The following is a 27,084-nucleotide window of genomic DNA, read 5'->3' as shown; positions in this document are numbered from 1 at the left end:
AGATTACTGATACTAACGAAGTCCTGAGATACAGCAAGTAACAGGTCTGCACCAGCCTGTGATTTTTTCTTCACAATGCAGTTCCTTATTATTTTTCACTCCAAATGCCAGGGTTATTCCAGAGCTGGCTTGTTCACTGTACTAATAATCGGCACTCTGCAGTTATTTCTTGAATAGCTTGCTCACCCCTTGTGTTGAATCAGACTAGCAGACAAGCAAAACTATGCCTGAAATGGCAAAATTTCTATTGATTTTGGTTAGGGACAACAGTTTATCTCCTACCAGATAGTAAATGTTTTCTAAGACTATAAAACTCCTTTGCAAGTGCAGGTAATAAATTCAGAGACATATATATCTGTCATGTATTTTGGCACCCTCCTTGGCTTAGATTGCCAAAGAAAAATGGATTAGGGAATCTAAAAGCAGTGTTTCCATTCCTAGCTTCGGCAAAGCTGAAGTTGGTGTTTAGTCTCAAGCACACTGTTTCAAGCAAAATGAGCTCTTTTTATAACATGGTTTTGCAGAAGTAATATTTATTGTTACTTACCACCAGCCAAACAGTAAGGTGACAGAATCACAAAACAGCGAGGCCCTTTCCTATGCCATTTTTATTGAGCACCTTCCAGAAAGCTACCAGCAGGTTTCTAAAACACTAGTTTTCAGGTTAGTATCTTGTGAATAAAAATGCTAGCAGTCTGCAGAGAACTGGCTGCTTACACAGAGCAGACTCTACCTCCAGCTTTCTGAAAGATACGCAGGTGTTTCATTACAAAGAAAGACCTGAGGTACATAATGAAAGCAGCTGGAAACAGAGAAGGAGCCATCCAAGCTAGCAACTTCCACTGTTACAACAGAGAGAGTGAGTGTGTGTGTGCCTGCATGCAAGCAGCACAAGAAAAGGTTGCCACCAGCAACATAATTAGAAATAACCAAGTGCAACCCAGTTGAGCCGAGCACATTTGAACCATTTCAGAATTTATACTAGTAAAAATTCATGTGGTTCACATAAATGCAAATGGAAGGAAGGTCAGTCTGCTGTATATTAAAGATGTGATCAACCGCAAGCAAGTCTTTGAGAACCCCTATTGCAGCCAATTTTCTGCTTATTTTTAAGGACTTCTAATGCATGCCAGAGAGGAGCATCTGCTGCTAAATCTTTCAAGGAGTTAAAGCATATGCCTCTCCTTCCATAGCTTGCCATCTCTTCTGTCTGCTGCAGAGGATATAGAAACAAGTCTGCTACCTGACATCCCCACGCCTCCTTCAGAAAGGACAGTGCTCACCACTAGCTGAAGCAAAACTATCTGCTGCATTAACTATGACCCCTGCCCACTTTGTGTTACCCTGCAAGAACTTGTCCTCTTCAAAAAAAATTAAACAAAATAATTTAATGGATTACAACCTTGCTGCACCTTTAAGGTCTCTCCGTCTATTTTTTTCATACTTTAACTCTTACTGACCCTCTCCAATGCACGTGTTCTGGAATTTACATGCAGCATTGTCTACTGTTAGTTACAGACTCCACATATACTTACTTGGACATGACATTAGAGTATATTTTCAGCAGGCCCACTTTAAAAAATGCACATAAATTCCATTGAGCTTGTGAATTCACAAACTCATACCATCAGTAACAGTAACTGCAGAATGGGATGAACTAAAATCAGCCAGGGTTGGCTGTTACTGCCTTTTTTCACAGTCAACACTGAGCACAAGTGAAGGGCTGTGCTCATGTGTTCTATCTCCTCAAATTATCAAACCATTACTGGCTCTAAATATCTTACTGGCTGCAAACTGCAAATAACATGACCCCTATCTGCAACAGTCAGAATCCTGTTTCTTGGGCCTTAGGCGTGAAATTATAGATAACACGACATGACCAAGACTGCAGACAGATGTTGGCTTTTGGATCATGCTGTGGTTGTGGGAGTTGTTACTGTCTTCATCCAGATGCTCAACGCCGTTCTTATGTCCAAGGGTAGCCCTGCTTCTGATGGATTTTGGCTCGCAACTTTCCCGAGGCATGCCTGCCACAGCTCTGCCAGTTGGTACAAACTGAAACAGCTGAGACTGCATCAGTTCCCTGAACACTGAACTCCTGGCTCACTGGAATAGAAACAAGTTGGAGCATGCTCACACAAGAGCTTCAGCCAGCAAATCTGCTGGGCCACTAGACTGTCTGCCTGCTACAAATGCTGGCAACATGCTCAACTGTCTCTACCTACAGAAGTGGCCCTTGCCTTTCCCTTGCATAATTTCCTCTGTCATGAGTTCTCTGAAAGCACAATCCATACCCAAATTTGTATTTAAATAAGACTGAAACACATATCTTAATTAAATTTTGTTCTCCTTTTTCTGCACAGGGTTTTCTGAGAATTACCTGTCTACATCATATTCTGAAATCCAGGGTTTTTTTCATTGCTCTTTATTGGGCAAAGCCAGCAATTATGACTGTTTGGTGTTTGCTCTCATGATGTGCCACACACCATTGTTTCTATTAAATCATCTTTCCAGCACACACATTTTTCACACGACGTCATATATCTGACAACTTCATTGTACCAGAAGTTAAAAACAGCTTTTCAAAAGGCCACAAGAGCATTTCTGGTGTAAACATTCTCACAAGCCTCTGCACTTGTGTTTGCAATGCTTTTGCTTTCCACCAACAGTCTTGAAAAACAAACAAACAATTGCAAACAAAAATAGCTCTTTTCGATGCTAGAGAAGAGAACCAGTGGGGTTTCATCAAAAGAAAATTAATGCAATTCTTTCATGGCTTGTTCACCCATCTCTGGCTCTTCCCCCATTGTTTCAATTGTTCTCTATTGTTCTCTCAACTTTAAAAACAAAATTCCTAGCCTCAGCCTTTGACATCTTCTTTCCATTTGTGCTGAGAAATTCTCCCAAGGTTTTTGCTGCAGAATTTATTAGTGTGTGCACACTGAGTGGAGGCAGGGAGGAAGACAAATCTGAGGGAAAGTTGGGTTTGCGGGGGTGGGGTGTGATTAGGAGACAGATTTGTTTAAAGGAGGGCAAGGTTTCTTCTGTTTAAGGGTATAGACACAAAGAACAGAGTGAGTAAAATAACACTAGCTTTGTAGGCCACAGCATAGACATCCTGCTTTTTTCCCAGGGACACTTCTGTGCTTTCGTTTATGAGATGGCAGAGATCAAGCTGCTAGCTGCTGCACAAATGTGAAAGCATTTTGTGTAAGTTATATGAAACGTCTGAGGTCAGAGCATTTCTGAAATAACTTTACAGTGTTTTCACTGGAAACAGAGGCTCTTTTCTCAAAGTGTAATTATCTACTCCAGACTACTATACATTTCCAAGGAGAGTTTATAGCCTGTTTCACATAAGCAAGGCCTTGTAAATCACAAACACATGCAAAATCTGCATTCATAATTGGGCGACAAATACTACTGTTTTTAAAACAAGGTCTTCTGAAGTAGACTGAAAAGCCTCCAGGCACCTGCCAGCCAAGAACAAAGCTGAAATCAGGGTCAAATCCATTCAACAGCCATGCTCAGGATTACTGGCAGGTCACCTTTTTTTTTTTTTTTTTTTTTTTTTTGGCTATCAAAATCCCATTTCCATTCTCTGAAAAAAATGTTTACATTATTATAAATATGTGTACAAGAAAAAGAAAGGCAAGAGAACGTGGTACAATAAAACATAAGACCAATCCCTCATTCAGACAACATTCCCCTTTGCGTTATCCGAGTGTGATTAGCATGATTTTTTCACACAGCTGGCATTTTTTAATTAATTCCCTGAAAGATGCTAATTTTATATGCCACCCTTGCAGCCATTTCCCCCTTTATAGTTTTGCAATGGTTATATTCAGAGGACCTCTTTAAAAGCCAGTATTTGATTTATATTGGTTTTACAAACATTCAAAATTATCTGAATTCTCTTACAGATATATTCTGTCCATATTCCTATTGCTACAGATCTGCCTTTAACCATAATACAGGCAGTTCTACCGTGACTTGACCAAAAAGGCTCCTCCAAGCACTGAGGGGAAAGTAGAACTGAAAATTGTAAAGGATTCTCAGGAAGGGGTTCAAAGAAACAGCAATGTTTCTAGGTTCTATAGAAAGCTCCAAAGTCAAGGCTGAGTAATCCAGAATTTTATTGACTGTTAAGGTAACCCATATGTTGCCATTGCTAAAAGGACCTGCCAGTGCCCAGCACAAGCTGGCAACAACCACCCAAATAGAATCAATTGGACTGTGACAGTCCCAGGTCCCAGTGGGATCATCCACCTTCAGGGCTCTAAGGAACCTGAGATGTCAAACTCAGCAGCTCCCATCAGACAGAGGTACCACTGAAATGCAGGTGATGATAACCTCTTAGATATAGTCACTGCTTTCCTATATTTAACCACAACAGCCATAAGCTAAGGCAACCTGGCAGCTAGAGGACTGAATGTAGCCTGCAAGATTTTTTCATTTCTATTTGGGATAAAACAGCATACAATGCATTCATCCCTACTGGCAGCTACAGCACCCACAATAACAGTATAACTGGCAGTGTAAGGGAATAGTGGTCTTGTGTGGATGAGCAGAAAAGCAAACTAAACAGGCCAATGGTATCTAGACAAATTCAAAAAGGAAACCAATTTGCCAACTTAGTTTAAGCATGTTTTCACATCTAAATGATATGCCATACATTGCCTAAGTTATTTCAATTCCTGCAGTTTATTTTGAGGGTAGTTATTTTGAGGTGGTTTCAGCACATGACAACAAAGTATTCCGTTACAAAGATCAGCTTTTTTCTTTCTTTGAAATTGGCTCATGACTTTCACAAATTGCAAGTTCGTGACTATAACAACAATCCCCAGGCTAACCTAGAGCTGCTGCAAAATATTAGGGTAAGATACGCTGAATCATAAGATAAGAGGTTACGTGGAGTGTTATGAAACACAATACTGTTTCAAAGTTACAACACTCATTTTAGTCTTGCATTCACTATGCAAGCCCTGAATGACTGCACAATGTGGTTTTGACATTTGCTGAACTTGGCCCTGTTTACAGCCAATGTTTACATATGCTAGTTTACAATGCCAACATCTCACCTTGCATCAATTTTACAAGGGCTCACAAGAATTTCTGGTGAATCAGAACAGCTTGTACCACTGAAACTATATACCCTTCTCTTTCACTTATTTTATCCTTTGCCTGGGATATGACTGACTTATGGTGAAAACTTTATAGAAAAAGCCAAGCCATCACCTAAAATACACTTACCAATCTTTTCTTTGCTCCCCTTATATTCCAAGTTTTTGTTACAATATTCCAAGGCAGAGAAAAAGAAACCTGAATATTTGACATGATAACTGTGCCTAACTTCATAAACATAATGTAAATAAATGTAACCTGAGAAACATAAAGTTGATATATATAACAATCTAGATAAACAGCTCAGTTAACATTCATACCAACAAGTAAACTGTAAGTGAATGCTGCTGTAAATCCTTACAACCATATTCAGAAGCTAGTGATTTACGCCAATGCATAAATCAGACAAGTTCATAAACTGCAGACAGGAGAACATGATCTACCCAAAATATGTCAAGAAAGCATTTAGACTGTAATTTAGACACTCATTTCTCATGCAACGCTCTTGCTGAGACGAGGATGGGGTGCTTTTTTGAACTTTATAATGTTGGCCACAAAAATCATCAGATTGCATCGCAAGCTGCACAGAGGTCACTGCTAACTGACTAGTTCAGTACCCAGGAAGAAACACAAGGTTCAGTGTCCCAAGAAAGAACCTGCTAGCGGAGGTCTCCTCTTCCTTTCCCTGACACACTTGTCTTCTTTGTTTAACGAATAAGGCTGTCCTCTCCCCCAACTTTTTATTTCCTTCTACAGACAAACACAGTATTTTTCTTTGAAAATCTGCAAAACTCAACACAAATAGTCCTGTGAAGATTCCATGGAACAGAGAGTATATGACTGCACCCATTGCCTGAGCACGAAAAATCAAGATTGGCTTTACTATTGCCGTAAATGAATTTAAGCAAACATCATAATCTAAATTGACTGTTAAGGTTCTTGTGAATCGAGTAGCTGCTGTACATGCCAGAGGTAAGAAAATGGCTTCTGGTAAAGTCAAAAGCCTCCTGACTACCACTTACTGCTCAATACACTGTAATACATGTATTTCCTGGATGTAAGCCCTCAGTGCCTTGCCCACAGCACACCTTTCTATTCTACTTGCTAGATAAGCAGAAGTTTACTGAGGATACTAGAGTTTTGATGCAATACTGTAAAAACAACCACCACAAAGGATATCCTCCTCTACTAAACGTGTAAGACAGCACATAAAAACACAGAGGAGAAAATCCAATATTGCTGATTCTCTGATTTTATAAGAAAACATCCAGAGTTTCTGTTTTCAATAATGCCATAGATGCAAGGAGGACACAAATGCATGATCTTGGGTATAGCAAAAAGACAGAAACACACAATTTTTTTGCTGGTGCTCAGACCTGCAGGAAGACATTTGAAAACACAACTGATGTGTGCCCTACAGAATCACAATTCCTAAAACAGACTGAACAGTGAGATTTTTTTACTGGAACTGTTACATTTGCTTTTTCCAAACCAGCCTCAGGACTGTTTGAAGTTCAATTCATGATTTTAAAAATATTTTTTAATGATAGTACAACAAAATACCAATTTTGGCATTCAATACTTGGTTTATAAAACACTCAAAAAATGAGACATGTTTTTGATACAGACTGGTTCAGGCTTCCTAGTCTTCCACCAAACCTCCAGCAGATCCCTGTCAAATTACATGTCCAACTGAGAACTGAAATGCATCACAGGCTGTCTTAGAATCATAGAAAAATTTGGGTTGGAAGGGACCTTTAAAGGTCATCTAGTCCAACCCCCTTGCAATTAGCAGGGACATCTTCAACTAAATCAGGTTCCTCAGAGTCCTGTCCAGCCTGACCTTGAATGTCTCCAGGAATGGGGCATCCACCACCTCTCTAGACAGATTATTCTTGCTTCAGCACCCTCACTGTAAAAACTGTCTTCTTTATATCTATTCTAAATGTACCCTCTTTTAGTTTAAAGCCATTACTCCTTGTCCTGTTGCAACAGACCCTGCTAAAATATACAGTATGACTGAGATTAACTCCTCATCCTCCAGTATCTCTGGTAGTCTGTTCAGCTGTTCTGCACTCCTTTAACTTCACGGAGCCTCCCTACTTCTTCCTCCTCTTCCTTTTGTTGCATTGAGAATAGACATTTGAAGTCCTGCACCATCCTATACTAGACTACTACACAGCAGATTATTTTTGTGTCCCTGTTATATCCTCTCCAATAGGAATTTATGTACGTATGTGTGTTTCTTCCCATGTGTGAGCATGCTGGTGGTGGAATTTAAAAACCAGACTGCATTTCTGTATCAGCCTTCACTCAGTAGTTGAGTGGTTATGTCACAAGTGACAGAAAAAACTTACATATATGGAATGGGAAAAAATTAGTCTGCTATCAGTAGATGAAAATATTTATTGTAAGTCATGGGCTTCTTGATAAGATTCATAGTTTATAAGATTCGATAACATGACAAGTGCAATTGAGTAGAGTCTTGTACTTTCATTAGTAAATACTCACTGCAGTCAACAGAAATGATGCCACAGAAACTGAAGGAGCAATGAATTAAATATAAAAAAGCATGTTTGGGGGACAGAAAGACAAAGAAGAATGAAAGGCTGCTTTCAAATTTTACAATAAGAAGAACTAGACCGTGAAGAGTTTTCAAGGTAGATGGCTTCACCTGTTCCTCATAAAAACTTCATTTATTGTTGTGTTAAACTACCGCAACAGGAAAGAAGTTATAGCTCTAAACAGTTTTTAGTGCCACAGACTTCACACCTTTTATTTTGCATTGAACGTTAAAAGGGATATGAAACAAAGGAGAAAAAAAATAACTAGCACTGTTTAACCTCCCAGTTATTCCCACTTACTGAAATAACAATGGCATAGTACCACTCCAGAGGAGTTTTCTGCACTTGCCAATGGGGACAGTACCAGTAATCAGCCTCAAAAAGCCTGGTATCCTTCTGGTCCCCTCATCTAAGCAGATGCATTACGTATCAATGCCTTGAACCCAAATAACACATTCTACTTTGTAGAAGCAATTAATAGGCTCCAAATCCAAATGAGAACTTGGGAAAACAACAATAACAATAATAATAATAAAAGAACAAGACTAAAAAAGGAAGACCAATATAGTCTGATGGAATTTAGGGCTTATAAAACTGCAGGGATCATGGAAGTACATTCTGGCTTTCTTTCCCAACACAATAGACATTGAAAAGAAAAAAATTACACCTCCTACCAATCAAGCTCATGAAATCCTTTTTCCATATTTTTGAGATAAAAAAACACACTATTAAATATTTTTAGTACCTTCTTTGATAGCTACTTATGCATAGGCGAGCTCTCTCATTTATTCTTAGTTTAGTAAGAAAACAGCTCCTCACTGGGAGTTAACAACTTCCTTTTATTTTCAGAAACAGCAGTTCATTTTCTATGTTTCCATCATTTTTTACCTAAAACTTGAACAGTGGCTTCTGTAATTGAAAGACGTCTCCTGCTTCCCTGATTGCTTAATGGCCTGGTTGGTAATTCAGCCGAGATGAGTGTCCTTTGCTCACTTGGTCTTTTTTTGTTTGACTTAAAAGAACCTTTTTGATGAGGATGACAGGCTAAAATTCAAGTATTTTGAAGAAAACAGACAAAGGAAGAAAGCAAGGGAAGGGGAAAGTTTCAGAGCAATGGAGATTCACCAATGCCAGTCACTACCTACAAGAGAATAACCTGTGGCCATTGAAATATGTCTTCCAAGCTACCTAGCCCTCTGGATCTTTCAATTTTACTGTTTCCATTACTGTATGTAGAGAAATAGCACATAAATATCTACCAGGCAGATCTGCCTTTCACTGGCAATTGGGTCAAGAAGGTTGATGTACTTCATTAACAGATGCTGTGCAGGGTACAGCTCTACAAAAAAATCATAACCACACAGAAACAAATGACTGAGGTACCTGAAAAACTCCCTGTTCATCTACTTGAAATAAGGACTAGTTTCAAAACAAGGCAGCTAGTGAAGTAATAGTAAGCTTATTCAAGGAAAAAAACCCAACCAGGTTGATTGTTGTGACCCATACTAATTTAATTCTGTTTTCATAAATTATCCCACTTTCCCATCTCCCTCTTTGGAAGAAATTAAAACCAACCCAAAATTAATTCCTGAAAGCAGTAAGATTTAATTTCAAAGAATCTTCTACTAAAAGTCTAGTGCGTTTTTTGAAGAATTTTGGCCCGTACCTGTTACCATATCAAGGCATATCAAGGCAACTAATAAAAGCTGAACTTGCGTAAATGAGCAATATTGGATAGCTCACATACAAACAAGGTTTTGCAGCTAACATACATTTGCTGTATTTCAACTCCAAACTTAATTTCAGCAAATATATTTTAACACAGACATTTAATGAGGGGAGGTCAATTCCACTCTTTTGTTTACTTTGGTGAATCCACACTTGTTTCAGTACCAATGCCCTGAGTTTCACTGAGTACTTCAAAGGCATGGCATCCTGTCATACACTGTTTTTTTCTTTTCCAAACTTTACTACTCAGTACAGGATACATTTACACATTCAAGGTAGCAGAATGCCAAAGAAAGATTTAGATATTCTTTTAGTGTTGTCTGCAAACGCTACTATAAAATGCTGCTGCAAAAGAAGTGGTGTGTTTGATTACTTATATCATGAACAGTTAAAAGAAGATGGCAGTAAAATATTAGTATAAAGCCATAGCAGTGTACAACATAGCCCAAGGGATAGAAGTTTCTGAGACTGCAGTATAACCTCCACAGATTAAAAGTAATGAAAATATTTCACAACCTAGGTAACTTTTTAAACTTGAGGATATGATAATGCTTGGGAAAAACATATTTTTAGTGAAATACCAACATACGGTTGTCTGAAGATCTTATCCTACTTTCTTTCCTATCTCCCTCTTGCACGTCCTGTAGTTCCTTAAACAGTTTCTGTGCATGTCATGCTCCACCAGTACCCAAACAAGCCTTTTTACAAGAACTGCCTGACAAATGTAATGATAAAAGCTGCACTGCACAAATCCATATGAGGCAGGTTACTGCAAATGTTTACAAACTATCCTAGCTACAAGTCATTGGTAAAAAAGGCAAAGACTTGACACCGTAAGTGATAGTTCTAGTCTTGATGGGGATGTTTCAGGCCTTAATCAAAGATCAATTTATTCAAAGTCAACGAGTATATAGAAATTAAAGCGCATAAAAATAGTATATAAAATAATATGTCTGAAACAAATGCTATGAGAACTAAACCTTTCATTTATCTTCATCAATTTCCTCATCTACAACAGGAGGTAACTACAATGACATACTTCATAGAGCTACTTTGAGAACAGTTCAGATTTGTAAAGTTTGAGTTGAAACACTGGATAAATGTAAAGGAATTTTTATATCAACTACAAACATACACATACTTTTATACATAGTCATATATAAAAGTGAGATGACTGAAGATATTTTTGTAACCTTCAAGGCTGGCAACATCTTCATACAGGAAGCAATTTAAGACAACATAAAGTTTATTAAAAACAAAACAGTTTTCTCCTCAAGACTAATAGTTTGGTCTACAAAATTCAGAACATCTTCAGGGGAAATTACACACATATGTATTTGTATACTTAAATGGATATTCATTCTTTTTGGCAAATGATCACTAACAGACATACTGTGCAATATAACTGGATTGTATTTCTGAAAATATGTGATCCTCTCACATGTTTCTCAGCAGCTCACAACTGTTGAATGTTACTGATGGACATCAGCAAAAAGGATTATTAGGAACTCCTATGCTATTGCATGGACAGACAAAGCATTTTTCAAGCCTAACATTGTGGATTAAAGCTCGCAAATAGAATGGACATTTCCGTGCCATGCTCGTTAATAGCATTACTGGCAGTACACAAAACACTCCAATGAAAGGAATTGCTGCATTTTCTATTTTTTATTCTTTCTCCTCTCCAAACTTGACTCATACTTACAGGATAGAATAGCACATCATCACAGCTCTTCATGACAGCACCAATTCAATAAAGAACCTGAAGCATTTCTGCTACATATGAGGCTGCTTAAAGTAAAATTTCAATTGACAAAAGTGTCACTTTAAAATGGAAAATACAAATTTTGAGGCTTCCATCTGACAGTCTGAGATTCAAATCTCCCAGGTCTTCTCTAGTTTGCAGGACTTCTAAGCTTCCAGCACAGAAAGTCACCAGGGCTCTGGGCTGATAATGGGTGTTCAAGGAAACTGATATTTTCAGAAACTTCTAAAAGACTAAGGTCTTATATATCACAGTGTTATCTTTAAGTCACCATAAGCTTGATGAAATACACATTTTTATAACTCTTCATTTCATTTAATTTTTCTTTAAAGCTAGTGAAACTACTGGAATCTGCGACAAATTGACCTGGAATTCAAATCTGAAATACAGCATGAGGATCAGTAAAAACAATAAGCCAGTAAGAGTTTAATATTAAATTAAAAACATGTGCAGCAGGATGATAAAATACTATATAATATTCCTGAACTCAGTGCAATACTTTGACATAATTCCTAATAAAACACAGAAGACACTAGTGTATTTGTGCCATCTGTAGAATAGGGTGAAGAAAACACAAAGGTCATTTGATAAAGAAACGATTTAGGAATACAAGAGATATTTCAGAGTTCTTAATTATATTTTGACAACTCTTTGTACATCTCATAATGGAACCACTGTACTAGGCTTGCAATTGCTTTTTTGTACTCATGTACTCTGTTAAGCTAAGCAATACTATACTAAAATAAGGCTTACAAGTAATTTTTGCTTCACAGTTCTTCACTTGCTGTTAGATCTAGTATGCTCTGGCGACAGCTGCGACTTCTAGATGAATAGATGGAATGCCAATGTGTGATTCCCCATGATGCTTATGCTAGCATATGTAACAAATGATTGAGATCTTCATGTTTATTTTATTTAAACAAACCCAATTATTTTCAGAAACTAATGATGCCACCATGAAGAAAAGTTAATAACACCCTACAAACAGAATGTTGTCCTTCATGTTTTGTTTCAGATTTTTATATATTAATTTTATAATTTTTTTTATTCTAAGACTTGTTTTTTCAGAGTAACAGTACCATCAGTGGTCACTATGTGAACTATGAATGAGGGAATCAACTTCCAAAAGTTTTGGGCCAAACAATTTGAACTGTTCCAAGACCCCATCTTCCACCTTTTCTTCATCTCTTGCATGCAGCAGCTCTGGAAGGAGACCTCAGGTTTAGTAAAAGAAGCCACCTTCATAACAACAGAACTTATTTTATGAGGGCATCCAGAGCTGACATCACCTTGCCTGAAGAGCCCTTTCCATAGATTTCTGTACAATGACTATTCATATTTTTGTGCTTGTAGAAAATCAAAACCTAGATTGAATTGGTAATTGTTAGATTAACAGATTTAAAATCTGACATTTTTCTGAATCAGGTAAGAAAACCAGAAATAAATTACCATTTCCAGGAAATGCTGCAGAACATTTGAACACCTTGTTATTTCAGCACAAGATTTCCAGAGGTAGTTACTGAAATTGTAACTCAAAAGCATGCCTATCAGAGCAGGTAAAATAACACAGTAGCACAGTTGGGGTAGGAGTCTGGCCTCCGCTTCAGGCATCTAACATTAGATGAACAGAGCTCTAACAAGTCCAATTACCTCCGACTAAGTTCACTTATCAGGGTACTGTAAGGAAGTCATTAATCTGCCACCAGAGGCTCCTTCAAAAATCCTGACAAAAGGGTGGGAACAGACCAGTAAAAAAACATCTTGGAAGCAGAGCACAATATCCAGTGCTACAAGAATTTTTCTTGTCGATGCCTTGAACTTACTCTCCTCAGCCTTTTATGTGTGGTGCTTCCTTAGTCTTGGTACAACTGATACTCCAGCACAATTTGTACCTAAATTTTCAATTCTGTGGTCTCTTCTTCACAAAGCAAAGAAACCTCTTATTTTCACTAATGCCATCTGCTTAGCTGAAAAAGCATTTAATATTCACAGCTATCCTGCTTTACACATGTATGAAAGTCTATCAGGGGTAACTGAAGTGTTTCATATTTTAGAAGTGCTTATTGTTGTTGTTAGTTCCTTTTAACAAAATTAACTTCTACTTTATTACATACAAAGCTGAGAAAGCAACATACTTTAAGACAATTAAATACATTAACTCCTTCTGGAAAGATGTATTTCTTGCATCTTTTGTGTCATAAACATTTATGTACACATCAGACAGTTAACAAGTTTTGAGCATGATTTCTCCTCCTAAATTCTCTGATGTGGTTCGGTTTGGCAATTAACATAAAATGAAAAGCCATGATGATGGCATTTGCGTTCACAAGTCAATATGGGCTAAGACTGCACAATTTCAATAGTGTTCAGGAATTCTACTACAGCTTTAGAAAGGAAGGAAAATGGTAAGCAAATGGTGAAGCTCTGCCTGCTAAATCATATGAAACTTAGTACAAGCTTGTTTGTTTACGTGTTGACCACAGTTAAGATTTATTTATGATCTCAAAATTGATAGTAAATTGTTATTAGCAGCAATGGGATCAAGTATTTGGCCTCATTATACATTTTTTTGTATATCCTTTTTTATAAGGTTATCTAAAAAAAAATACCTTTTACATACCATGTTTGGCTGTCTTCCTATGCCTACCTGGCTATTAGATGAGACTAATTATTTTTTAAAAGACACATTAATCTATTTCTACTGCTGTTTACGAGCCCAGACTCCTAGGCTAAATCTAAATTTATTTTCATTTACACAGGCATAACTAATTAGTTTGGACTTGATGACAGTAGTTGAGAGGAGATGTAGAGCATGCATATGAAAACTTCAAAACTAAAACCAAAATGTTTTAAACTCATTTAGGAAGTTTTTTTTCAAAAGAAAAAACCTGTTATTTATTCTCTTTCGGTACTTGTCCTTCTTTACCAAAGCTAACAAAATGTTAATTCCCCTTTGAAAACAGATTTCCTCCCTAATTTATAGCACCTGCCTTGACATGACATCAAGGTTCTGTATTCAACACTCACTGACATCGCTAATACCGAGGGCAGAACATGGGCAATGCAGTATCTCTTTCCCCTGTTTACATGTTAGCGAAGACACTTCAGAAGAAACAAAAAACTGAACCCAAAACTTTGGATGCAAAATTATATTTGGCTCCCTTTAAATGAAAGATCACAGTAACAGAGTGCATCCCTCCATGAATTTACCCACCTTCTTAGTCATATTCTGATTTCTGTATAGGTAATCACAGTTTTACATAAGGAATTAAAAAGAAACTAAAAGGCCTAAAATTTATTGAAAGAATTTCATAACCTTCCCTGAAATAATGGCCTGATGGCATCCTGAAAAAGGTGTGGATGCAAACACAAATAGATAAAACAAAGATAACCACCCCATATTTGCCTAGGAAACAAACATTTCAGTGACTGTACCTGTTTGGTGTTAACTTACCAATTAAAGTTTGACAGCAAAATCTGACCTGCAACTCCTAGCTCAAAAGCAGAGTAGCATTTGCATATTCAAACTGAGTCATACAATCCTTCAGCAGGATCAAAGTTTACAAAAGAGCTTAGGCTGTCAGCTGCTAGAAGCAGCAACACCACACAAGATCATTCTCTAGGGTATGAACAGCTGATGGCCTGAGTACAACCACTGGGCTCCTCTCAGGAGCAGCAACTTTACTGCACTGTGTATCTCAAGCTGATGAACTATTTCTCCAGCCTTATGCAGATTCTGTCCTTCGTAAGCGTACTTCTTGCCTCCTTCCCCCATTCTCCACACAAGCAGAGAAACTCAAGGTGTTCCTAAAGGCAAACTGCTGAGAACAAGAAACATGGAGCTTACACCTCAGTTTATGGTAATCAGAACAAAAGAAGCATGTCCAGCTTTAAGGGTCTGACAGGTAGAGATCACTTTGCAACATTAGTCAATAGGACATATTATGTACCTTGCCCATAGCTTAAAAAGCCATCAAAACACATCCATGATAACTTGACTTGGTCAACCCCCAGTACTGAATGGCATCTGCTAACCAAGAGGAATATTTAACAGGTCTTGGAATGAAGGTGACTATACAAACTACCAAAACTGAAAGGGAAACTCAACAGGACATTAAATACATTTGGTTTACACAAGTCCCTTCCCATCCTTCCTGCTGTCAGATACTCAACTCTTCCCTAAGGTCTAGGATTCCCCCTACCATCACAGTGTTCTCTAGGAAGTGACAAACAAACCTCCTACATACACTGCTGTCATCCCAAACACCACAAAACTATGGCCTAGGTCCTGCTGGCTATTTTTCTCAATCCTTGACAAACTAAAAGTTAAAATGGTTCCCACCAGCTCTATTGACAGCACAAGCCAGTAATAGCCTGTCCAACCATGAATCAGAATCTCTGCCATCAGAAATTAAAAATATTCCAGTCACATACTCTGAAGCTTGACAGTGAAAAAGACAAACGCATATATTTGTCACCAGAATTGCTATGGTTACCCTTCATCATGCACACAACACTGGAAAATTTCGGACTGAAATAACATCTCTTCCACAGACATCCCACATACAGGAAAACAAGAATCTCATGAAAACAAATATCAATCATCAGTATTTTTGTCCATTTCTAATGCAGATTTGAATGGCTGCCAAAGAGAAGGGAGAAGCATCTGTGGGGCTGCTGTATCTCAAAGTCCCACACAAAGAGTGGTCGTGTATGCTGACATAAGAGAGAAAGTATGTTGCACTAGAGATAGGCCAGGGAGAGGATATTGCCATGAAGAATAAAATACTTGGCTGACTGAGACAAAGTCACACTGAAACACCACCCCTGACCCACATTTGCAGTTGTTAATAGTTTTAGTTCAGCAGAATTTTGTAAAGGCTCATTTTGCCTTCCTTCACTGTAATACTAAATGCACTGTTTTCTAATATTTATAGGAACTTTACTTCTAAACAACAAAGTTAAAAATAACAAGCCTTCTCTCTTTACCCAGATAGTACGTTCCTTATGGAATTAACTTTAGATTAGAAGCTAAAGTCTGTTCTTTGACAAACATGAATACTTCCATTATTTTAAACAGGACATGTATGCACAGTATAGATTTATTGGGGAAATAACCCTTTCTGGTACAAGCTAACCTAAACATATATTTACATTCTGAATAAGAAAAAGTAGGTATTCTTTGGAGTGAGTCAAAAGCCGGAATTTAAGTTTCAACAAAAATATTAAAAAAAATATTACTTGCTCTTCTACAAAGAAACTCTGTTTACACAGTGTTTGAAACAGCTTTCTTTCTAACAGAAAACCAAACTCATTTGAAGGCACTTTATTTTTTTAAAGGTTATGCTAGAAATTCCTTAGCTATTGATTATAGTCTTTACCTTTCAGAGATACAATAGAACCATGAGCTTTTCTGAAAAAAAAAAACCCACGTTTGTGAGATGTAATAAATCTTTTTACTTAAAACAGGAAAATATGAAGCAAAATTATGTTTTGCAGTGTATTTTTGATGAAAAGAAGCAGTAAAAATTCCAAGATAAAAAGATAGGAGGTGTTACTGATATGTTATGAATTTATATTTGCACACAGTGATTATGTACGCGTTGGGTGAATTTAGCGTGCACTTTTTGAAAATGGTAACAAAGAAGAGTAGGTGCTAATAATTAACACTGAGTGTACAAAGGATTAGAATTTGTCTTTGATCTTAGTGTGGACTTACTGGCTATGACAACAAAAACTTCCTAAATGCTTCGTTTGTCAGCATAGCAATGCTGGTCTTTGAAGACAGGAAGCCTTTACTTACTAACCAAACCCACCAATACTTTTCATTTTGGATTTCTCATGGTCACAGTTAAGACCAGGGAAATTACTGACAATCACGGGTGGCTGAAATTTCTGCAGTTTTTTAATGAGAAACTGAGGGAGTTTAACTTATTTTAGCTGTATGTGAACAGATTCTGTTTTCTATTGATACTTTTAAAATGATCTTTAAAAATCTCAAGATTTTCAACCACAGCTTTCAACATTTTTAAAATGCTGTCTCATGAAGTTACCTGGATCTGGGTTCCAGTTTAAGAGGAAAGATCTAAATGTACAGTGTACATGTAGTTCCCTAAGACACATAGGTGTTAACATAGGCTAGAAAGCAATTCAGCAGAATGGTTATTTGATTTAGTAGCCACTTATAAGCAGAATCAGGAATTAAGAAGCATGAATGTGTGCAACTAGTATCATGTGAGAGGTTCCCTAGGTACCCAAGACAGCTGTCCATGACTGACAGATGCAACAGTGGTCCAACACAAGCTCCAGGCGTTGTACGTACAACAGCCAGAGGCTAGGCTGGAGACCCTGGATCATCTCATGCAACAAAAAAAGCCTGTGTGCAGGCGATGTAATTGAGCCCTGATGGTTTACAATGAGCTGAAGAGGTCTGTAGGTACACTGAGTATTGACTCAATCTTCACTAACTGCAAGAAGTCCTTAGACACTTCACATGTCAACACCTACACACAAGCTTCTAGGTTTAGGCATCTTAACCTAAGGCCAATTCCTGCTCTGTCTCAAGCCGTTATGATGTGAAGCTGAATCCTACTCTGACTGTGTTGCTGTTATGACTTCCTCACCAGTGCCCTTGCAAGAATTATTCTTGGACTCAATCAACCAGTCAGATTGTCTGGGTACATACATATACCCCTGCCTCAATAAGAGCATCATGAGCTGAAAAGGGGGAAAAGGCAGTATTAGGAAAGTCTTGCCCAGAACAAATTAGGAAAGTGTTGCCCAGAACAATGGCACTGCCACAGAGATGAGCATTTCCACTGAGAGGAACTACTGAAGTTAGAATATAAGAATACTCATCCAAAGTCCTGTGGGTCCTAGTAGCTTGTACATGCCTTCAGCATAAATGTTCAGGGCACAGAGGTTAATACAATTTGGGGAGGCGGGGTGGGTGGATTATTAGAGGGTTTTTCCTATGGTTTGCACCCACTTCTCTTACAATCATGGCAGGATTTCTCTGCCTTTCTGCCCCTGCAATAGCACTGATTGCTGCCATATCCACCGTGGTTCTTTGCCTACAGCTACCTCAGGGCATTCCACGTAAAGATATGAGCTCTAAAGACTGAGAAGCTGTTTACAAGAATTAATCAAGAGACGCTCTCCAAGCAACTGAAATGTGGGAGGTGGGGGTCCAAGCCCAGAGGGAAGAGACATGGGTGGCAGCACAAGTCAACATCAACTAGAGGGCAGCTCACAGGCTCAAGTAACAGCCTCAGGCCCTCAGCAGAGCTTGTTCAGAGCAGGAGTGCCACACACAATTACAAGCTCTCTCTTCATCGACCCCCAGCAGCACAGAGGCTGAAGACACCTCTTTGTGTAAGACACACATCAAAAGCCTACTGTGAAATATAAGTGCTATGGAGGGGTGGTCATTTCCAATATCATACAGGCTACTTGCATAATACTATTAAATAGAGCCTGGCAGTGCAAGGATACTAGGTAATCAAACTGAGTAGGATGAGGGTTTATAACTAATTGTTTTTCAACAGAAAAGGCTGATCAGAGACAGTAAAAAAAAAAAAAAAAAAGTCTGAGGAAAATGCTTGCTTCCTGTAAAGAAAATCTTAACTTAAAAAAATTATCTGTCAATAAGGTTGTGAAGTTTTGACTTTCAATTATGATTCTGCAATATAAAACACCCTTCACAGAAATCCTGCTTCAGGCAACTCATGCTAAAATGGTCCCACAGACCAGAATTTACTTCCCGTAATGCATCTTGAGTATGCAAAAAGGTAGAGTTTTGAAGCTGATTTTCCTAAGTTTGGTTTTGGTATTGGCTCCCCCCCCATTTCCTTGCTTTTCCACATTTCTATACTGCTCTTTAAGTCAAACAATCTACATTTAACTTTTGCTATACCTAATCTTTCCTTTCTGCTGGTCTATTTCTACCTTGGAACTTAAGTTAGGTCCCTGGATTTCCACATCTTCAATTACAGCTCACCAAAGCGACTATTCTTAAACAGTAGTTCTACTATTAGTAATTCTACTATACTTAAGTAGTTCTTATTATCTTACTACCTTATGTAGTTCTACTATTACATAAACCAGAACTAATTCAAAGCAGTGTATATAATTAATATAGCTAGCATTGAAATATTTAAAATAACTGAGAGCTGCCTGGATTATAGCAACATTATTAGCATGTGATTAATAAGCAGTTGAAGTATGACATTTGCTACACATTTGCTAAGTTATTTTATCTTGCTTTAAAGTTAAATGGCAAAGTTTCAAGCCATAGTTAGGAGATTTGCTTTATTCAGTATTATGTTGTCAACCCCACCATCTGGTCAAACAGCTGAGGGAACTCAGACAACCATATGGGGGGGCTGATGTTTCTCTCTTGGAAAATACTTGCCTCACTGAATTATGCAATGCTTACCAGTTTCTAGCTTATTACACTAGATTAAAAACCCCATCAAAATACTTTGTAGATAACCTGAGTTTGGTGGGCCTTGTCTTTAACTTTAAACTATGTAAGACAATAAGATGGCACTTACTTGAGGACCAGGCTGACCCTGAAAAACAAGAAAAAGATAATGTTATGGAAAGTTATGACAAGAATTAACTCCTTAAATAGTAGCAAGAAGTTACAGTACTCTCTAACAACAAATTGAAGTCAGATTCTGGACTCTTAAGTGTATATTGAATTTGAATGTTTTAATTCAAATTGATGAACTTTCTTGCAATTCACTTATTGCAGAAATAAATTACAATAACACATCATTGAACCTGCATTTGAGAAACTTCATACTTCAGGTAGAATAATTTAGAAGTTACAGAAAGACCCAATTCAATCACTCTCAAATTAGAAAAAATCTACAGATACTGAGCTGATTTAGAAGTAGGCATTGGGTGCTTTTCCTCCATTTTGGCTCACCCCTAAGTTTCAAGGAAGTGCTCATTATTGCCTGTTGAACAATTAAAGTCTAAAAGCTGGGGAAAGGCATTGCTGGGCAAACAATAGTCTTTTTGCCATTGCTGCCAGCACCAGAGTTTTAACCAAGCGTAAACCAATATTTAAACCATCAAGTCAGCAGTAGATGAACTTTTATCAGCTACCCAAGAGTCAGCTGATATATTTCCTCCCCCTTATTTATCAGCATCATCCTTGGACCACTCCTGGCAAACGGAGAGGGTCTCTCTGCACAGTGAGGAGTTTGATGTATCTCTAGCTGCTGCAAGCCCTTACAGAGCAGACTTCCCATCGCTACGGTCCCTAGCCCAGGAAAGTCAGTGCAAGCCTTCAGATGTTCCAGTCCACTCATTACAAATTATTTGCATGAAGCAGAATTATATTACAAAATGGTATAGTAGCTGTGACTTTGAACTACAACGACCCAGACAATCAGCTCACACTGTAAGAAAGAGACAAATATTTCTATATTTCTCCCTATAAAGAGAGAATTTCTGAAACTCCTAGGGCTACCTTAGCTTCTGAACTGAAACTACATAACCTTTTGTTGAAACTGACTATTGAGACTTCTTATGAGTCTTACAAAACCCTCTTCACTTTAGCTACAAGGTACTACTACAAAGAGCTGAAACTTTTGTGTCTGAACAGCAGGAAACTGTTTACTGTGAGGGTAATCAAGCACTGATCTGGGTTGCCCAGGGAGAGTGTGGAGTCTCCATCCTTGGAGATATTCAAAAGCCGTCTGGACGTGTTCCTGGGCAACCTGCTCTAGATGGCTCTGCTTGAGCAGAGAGGTTAGACCAGAGGACCTCTAGAGATCCCTTCCAACTGTAGATGTTCTGTGATTCTTTGTGACTTTGAAGGGTGGAAGCATTTCAAAAGGGAACTGCTATCTTCAAGAAAAGCAGCTGAAGAAAAATGCTTTTTTTACCAATTAAAAAGATTTTTTTTTGTGCTAAATTAAAACCCAGAAAAAGATATTTTAATTCACATGCAAATTTTCAAAGATTTTTTTTAAACAAATATAAGAAATATTAGACATAAGGTTACAGAGGAATCATGGTGAGATAAAGAATTACTGTGGCTATCTAATCCTTACACCGAAGGCAGCCTAAAGCATTTCTTGTTGTAGGTGCTGCAGTTTTGTATTAGTTCCTTAAAACAACTCTGCACTATAGAGGTTTTCAGACACACACACACACACAAACAAGAACAAACAAACAAACAAAAAACTGGCTGAAGTTTGCCAGTTCTAATATGAAGTAAAGTTTTTGAATTGGTCAGTTCTATGCAGTTCCACATCACACTAGGTTAATGAATACAACTGGACTCCTCAGCACTCAGACTTTACCACAATCTGCTCATCACAGCAGTTTTTGAGCTATTACATGCTATACCTTATGCTAAAATTATCAGAAATTGCTTACTGATGCAGTATTGGGCAGCCTGTACAATTAATTTGTATAAATTAACTAAACTGAGACCTATGCATGCAAACTTTTATATACAAACTCACAATTTGTTTGTCTCACAAGTATATCCAAAGTTGCAGTACATTTTGACCAAATGTCTCCAAGATATATATGTTAAAAAAGCACTTCAATGAAAGTAAATTACCAAGCGTTTCAACAAAATGTTGATTCAAAGCAGTAGAAAGCACATAAATAGAATACATAAATAAAACAAAATTCTTTGAAAACTGACACTTTTCCCCTCAACCAAACTTAGACGTGTAGGCTACTAAGTGTCCACATGGTACATGCTATAAATACATATATAAGGGACGTACACACATAACACAAACATATCCTGAATTGAATGTCAGGGATGGAATCATGCTCCCATGAAAGTACTTTCTACTCTCAGTCTTAACAGCATTACTGGTTTACCTTTTTCTCTTTTTGTGCATTTTTAATTACTTTTTTATCACGTCTGCCATACAGAGGGAGGAAACCTGGAAACAGAACTATGAGATAATGGGGAATATAGTAGTTGTGTTACTCTTAGTTTATATATGCTGTCACTATTGCAACCATCCTGCATTTAACCGTAAATGCAGATGCTGAATACAAAAGTACTCATAGCAGGATTTTTTATCCTCTTGGCTTCTTGAACACAGAAGGAACTTTGTATTAGTGAAGGTAATTATTTTCTGGTTTTGTCTGTTGTTCCCAATCCTTCAGTAGTTTTATATGCTTTTAGATATTCCTTGCCCTACTGGCTACTACAGTTAACAGTATAATTTTCCCTCTCACTAATGATCTAGTAAGTGACACTAACCAGAGGATGCAGCAAGCACTGTAATAGGGAACTCATCAGCTCTGCTTACAAAGGTACAGGTAGAGAGAGGCATCACCATACTGACCTTTTTATTGTAAAGGGTCATTGTCACACAACTATTCAAAGCGTCGGAGATGAAAAAGAGGTTGTTCATTTTGCCTTTTCTCATTTTTCTATGTTGTGAAAGGATCAGGAATAAAGCTGTGAGTTACTTTGGTGTTCATTAAAAACCCTCTAACACAAATACAGTCTGATATTATAACTCATTTGAGCAAGCTCAATCTCAATTAATATTCTTGTGTGCCCAAAAGGGCTCCAGGATTGCTGACATCATTCTGGCTCATTGCTGCATAAATTATTCCCAATGCATGTTACTCGTGGATTAAAATATTTTGGCTGGAAGTATTTCTCTACAGTTTAGATAACAATCAGAGTGAAAACTCTTCAAGGCTGAAAAGTCAGCATTACTCCGAGTTTTTTTCTAATGAACACCTCTTCATTCAGACATGTTATGTACTTGAAAATTGATTCACTGGTTGTAGCTTCAACTGACTGCTGCTCTTTGCATGCATGTGCAGATCAGTCCCAACACCAATAACTGATCAGGTGTATTTTAGTGGATGCTACTTTGAACTTCTGGTTCATTGTTCACGTACTTGACTATCTACTACTGATTTCTGCTTTTTAAAAATTTATTTATTTTTAAATCTGCCTTACTACAGGGGGTATAGCTGCCTAATCTGTCAAGGTTTCAGCAAAATTTTCAGGACAGTTTTCCATTATATATTCCTATACATTACCAACTTAATACATTCTTTTGCAGGGAAAAAAGGGGTTAAGTTTGGCAACCTATTCTAATTACCATGATGGAAGGTCTTCTGTGGTTGATAGTTAATCCCTTCCTAGCAATTTAACCTAATATTAGCTGGTGATATGTAAACGATATTAAAAGAAAAAGAAAATATATATGGTGTAGCCAGGTCTAGCTGAAGCCAACAGGTAAGCGATCGATCTGCTAAAAGAGGAGATTAAAGAAAAAGCCTATTGATTGGAGGCTGCAATCATTGCAGAAAAGTCACTTAACCGTAGAAAGAGACCTCAAGGAGCACAGGAAAAAGTCTTAAGAGAAGAAAATGGAAGCTGACACTGCAAGTTAACAGGTTGAGCTTGCAAAGGAAACAGGGCTTATAGCAAGCGAAAGGACAGAAAGGAAAAGATGTATTCAGGGTATTGAAGAAAAGGGCTGTCTTGGAAAAGAAAAAGAGAGGGGGAGTGAAAACAATAGCATGAGAAAGTGAAGAAACTGGATTTTCACATCTTTTGCTTGATTTTAACCTTTAAAGAGCTGGAACATCAAACTTCCAGGCTCATACATCCAAATACATAAATGTACAAATATATACATAAACACAAATATATTTAAAAATACTTTGTATAAAAAAAGTTATTTCTAACTTAATTCAAGTAGCATCTCCCTGAAGAATATCTGGGATAGCATACAAATGCATTTAAAATGAGACATGGGGCTGTTCAGATCTCATCAGCCAACAAAATCCAGATGGAGAAATTAAAACACAAAAATGAAAAACCTGTGGAAAAAGGAAGCCAGCAAGAGTCACAGATAAGTGGTCAGAAATAATATTCTGCTGTTTGAAAGGCAACACCAAACTACCCTTGTGGAGTGTTCTTTGGACAGAGTGCCCAAGTAAGAACATCTATCTTCCCATCTAATCCAGACAGAAAATGATAAGGAAACAGGAGCAGCATGGCTGACCTCCATTTACTTCTGTAGACACAAAAGACTGAAGTGGCTTTTCAGCAGTTCATAAAAAGTCTATGCTATTGAGGTTGAAATAAGTTATGCTGAAGGAAGCTAATATGTGATTAACATACATTTCAGCCAGAATAATTACAAAAGTGAAGAGGGACTATGTGCAAGACCTAAATTACACTGGTTTTGAACAAATCACCTACCAGCTTTCCATCCATACCAATCGGACCCTGGGATAATCAAAAGTCAAAACAAAATGGAACAGTTAAATCAAAGGAACACTGAAGATGAGGGAAAATATACAGACTTGGGGAATACTGTGGGCTTTGGAAGATGAGTAACTTTATGTCAGCAGTTAAATGCAATACCTTAAAGATATTTTGAGAATGAAACACAGAAGAGAAACAACAAAAGAAGCAGACCTAAGAGAGAATTAATAAAAACAGAATGGTGGGAAGTAACCAGGCAGTAGCTGGTGTTTAACAAAAGACAGGACCAACGTGCAATGAAGGAATTGTTAGTTTGGCAAATCACAGTGGCACAGCATAACCAAACATATGAAATAATGCATCTGGTTTGTGTATTTTTCTTTAAATAACTGAGAAAACAGAATAGTTAGCCTATTTACTGAACCTTTTTTTTACATGGTTTCAGGATGAAAAGAGCAAACATTTAAAATCTCATAACTGATCTGTATTTAAATTAACATTAATAATCATGGTTAATAAGGAACTTCAGCTCATGCAGTTCATTGAGGTACTAACGATTTCTGCCAATACTTTAGTCAAGAAGTCCTGTGCCTTATCCTGCTTTTTTTTATTATTATTATTCCTTGGGAAACATGGAATTATCTTCACTGATACTTTACAATTCACTTATTTCTTTCAGAGTCCAGAGGCTGATTCCAGTTATATGGGTGCAACTTCTAGGAAGGATTTACCGTGAATGTAAGCTGTTGTAACTCAGTAAATGCTTCTGTATCGAGTGCAGATTTAAGTGATCACAGAAGAGGGCTAGAGAAAGTTGGATTAATTCTAAATGTTCTGTTTAATTGCTATGCCTTCTGACAAATGAAGAGTGAAGTTACCTTTCACTGACAATGGAGTAAGAGTGGGCAAAGAACTTGTTTCTACCATTAAATTCCTCTTTTGGGCTGAAACTGTGAGCTTTCAGGTCTTGTCCCATGCAAAAGGGACACTAGTTTACACCTGCTGGAGAGAAGCTTTCTCTTAAATGCTGGCACTACAGTCAGACATTCCCCCTGGAGCTTCACAGGCACCTCTCAAGACTGCCCTCCCTAAGCACACGGCTCCTTAGAACTGATAGCTCACACTGCTTGATTTGGATCTCTGTTGTTGAGAAGAGAACATATATTTGCTGGTTTTATGTTGACCCATTTTTATCTTTGCTGGTTTTTGCTTCCTTTTTGAGCACTACTTTGGCTTGTGAGAAGAATTTGAAGTGTAATAGCTTAGTCTAAATCAGGTTGACAGGGGTTCTACTGACCCCTTCACCCAGGAGTGCATATTCCTACCTTCTAGACTATTGCTAATAGGTACTATAGCCACATGAATAAGTCACTTCAACCAGCTAGGAAGAAAAAAATAAAACCACTATAAAAAAGTGATGCCTTATCAGTCTAATGCATTCCCTAGCAATCTGTCCTCTCCCAGCCTGGATCATGGACTCTGCCAAGAATTCCAGACATACTCGGTAGGAAAGAGAACATCAGTTGGATGTACATACTGTGAAATTCATTACTTGGGGTATGTTACTGGCTTTCTAAGAAGACTGTGCACTAATGTACTTGTCAGATCCAATAACAAGTTACTGTGCCTGGGAAGCCCTACAGGAATAAACCCCCTTACCTCTCTTTCCCTCCAGCACTTACTGTGATGTCCTGTCACATCATGAGTAGATGACATACTGAGTGTAAAGTGGGTCACCAGCATCTTAGTTATCTGCATGGCCACTACCTTTTTTATGTGCTGATGTCCTGGGAAAGCTTGTGACTGTTGGGATAACCTACAATATCCTTCAAATGTTATCTCTGTACACTTCTTCACTGGTATCCAACAAAGCAAACAACACTTCACAGTGCATTAACAAGCCAGCTTTTATTATTATGCTTCCTCAGCGCCTCTTGATCCCACACATACAGCACTTACTAATTTTCTCATAGTTATTTAGCAATTTTCTAAATATGGTACTATACACCCCAAAAACCAAAGCATGCCTGCAAGTTATTGGCTTTCCCAGATTTTTCTAGCACTGTACTACAGGATATTTATCTAGTAATATTTACACACACAGTCTGTTGCAGGTGCAAAAATGGAGGCTGAGCTGAAGCCTGGCTATGAATACATATACTTCTAGAAAGCAGACTACAGATATTACCAGTTAAAACACTCAAAAGTAAGGTCATGGTAAGTATCTAAGGTTCCCCAGAGGCCTGTGTGGGCCAGCAGCTAAACTGAACTGTTTGGTCTGCTGCAAGCTTAGCCCAAAATATTTAATTATTGTTATGATGAATGAATACAGAAAAGAATTATGCAAGTATTTGTAGAAGGAAAATTCATCATGGGGTCAAACTGTTGGCTTAGAGGGACCAGCCCAAAGCTCTTGCAGCTGTAGCAATGCTTGCATTTTGTGTAGAAGCACTTTTTGCTGGGAACGTTTCTTTATCATAGGGAAAAAATACAATTTGTACTCCCTTACAGTGATAGGTATTTTAACTACTGCTAAATTTTTGCCTACTCTCTACCCATGCTACATAGCTACTGCACTTGAACTAAAGGACTATGTGTAGCATCTTGAAGAGTCTCAGTAAAGAAGAATCAGAAATTCCCAGTAGTCTGAAGAGAAGCTCCTGCACACAATG

The 27,084-nt window shown here is 37.7% G+C and overlaps 1 protein-coding gene across 1 annotated transcript in view; it reads right to left on the bottom strand.

Moving 5' to 3' along the window:
- COL25A1 (collagen type XXV alpha 1 chain) overlaps positions 1-27,084 on the bottom strand; it is a 324,158-nt gene that overhangs the window by 107,890 nt on the left and 189,184 nt on the right. The window contains exons 6-7 of the mRNA XM_055797890.1: positions 24,407-24,433; positions 19,737-19,754 (exon numbers count right to left, since the gene is read on the bottom strand). Coding sequence (XP_055653865.1) covers positions 19,737-19,754; positions 24,407-24,433 — 45 coding nt within the window. The remainder of the gene's footprint in view (positions 1-19,736; positions 19,755-24,406; positions 24,434-27,084) is intronic.

The sequence above is a fragment of the Falco peregrinus genome, chromosome 2 (genome assembly GCF_023634155.1).
Source record: "Falco peregrinus isolate bFalPer1 chromosome 2, bFalPer1.pri, whole genome shotgun sequence".
NCBI classification, from domain to species: domain Eukaryota; kingdom Metazoa; phylum Chordata; class Aves; order Falconiformes; family Falconidae; genus Falco; species Falco peregrinus.
Note: the sequence above shows the minus strand (reverse complement) of the source record. Positions and strands in the feature narration are given on the sequence as shown.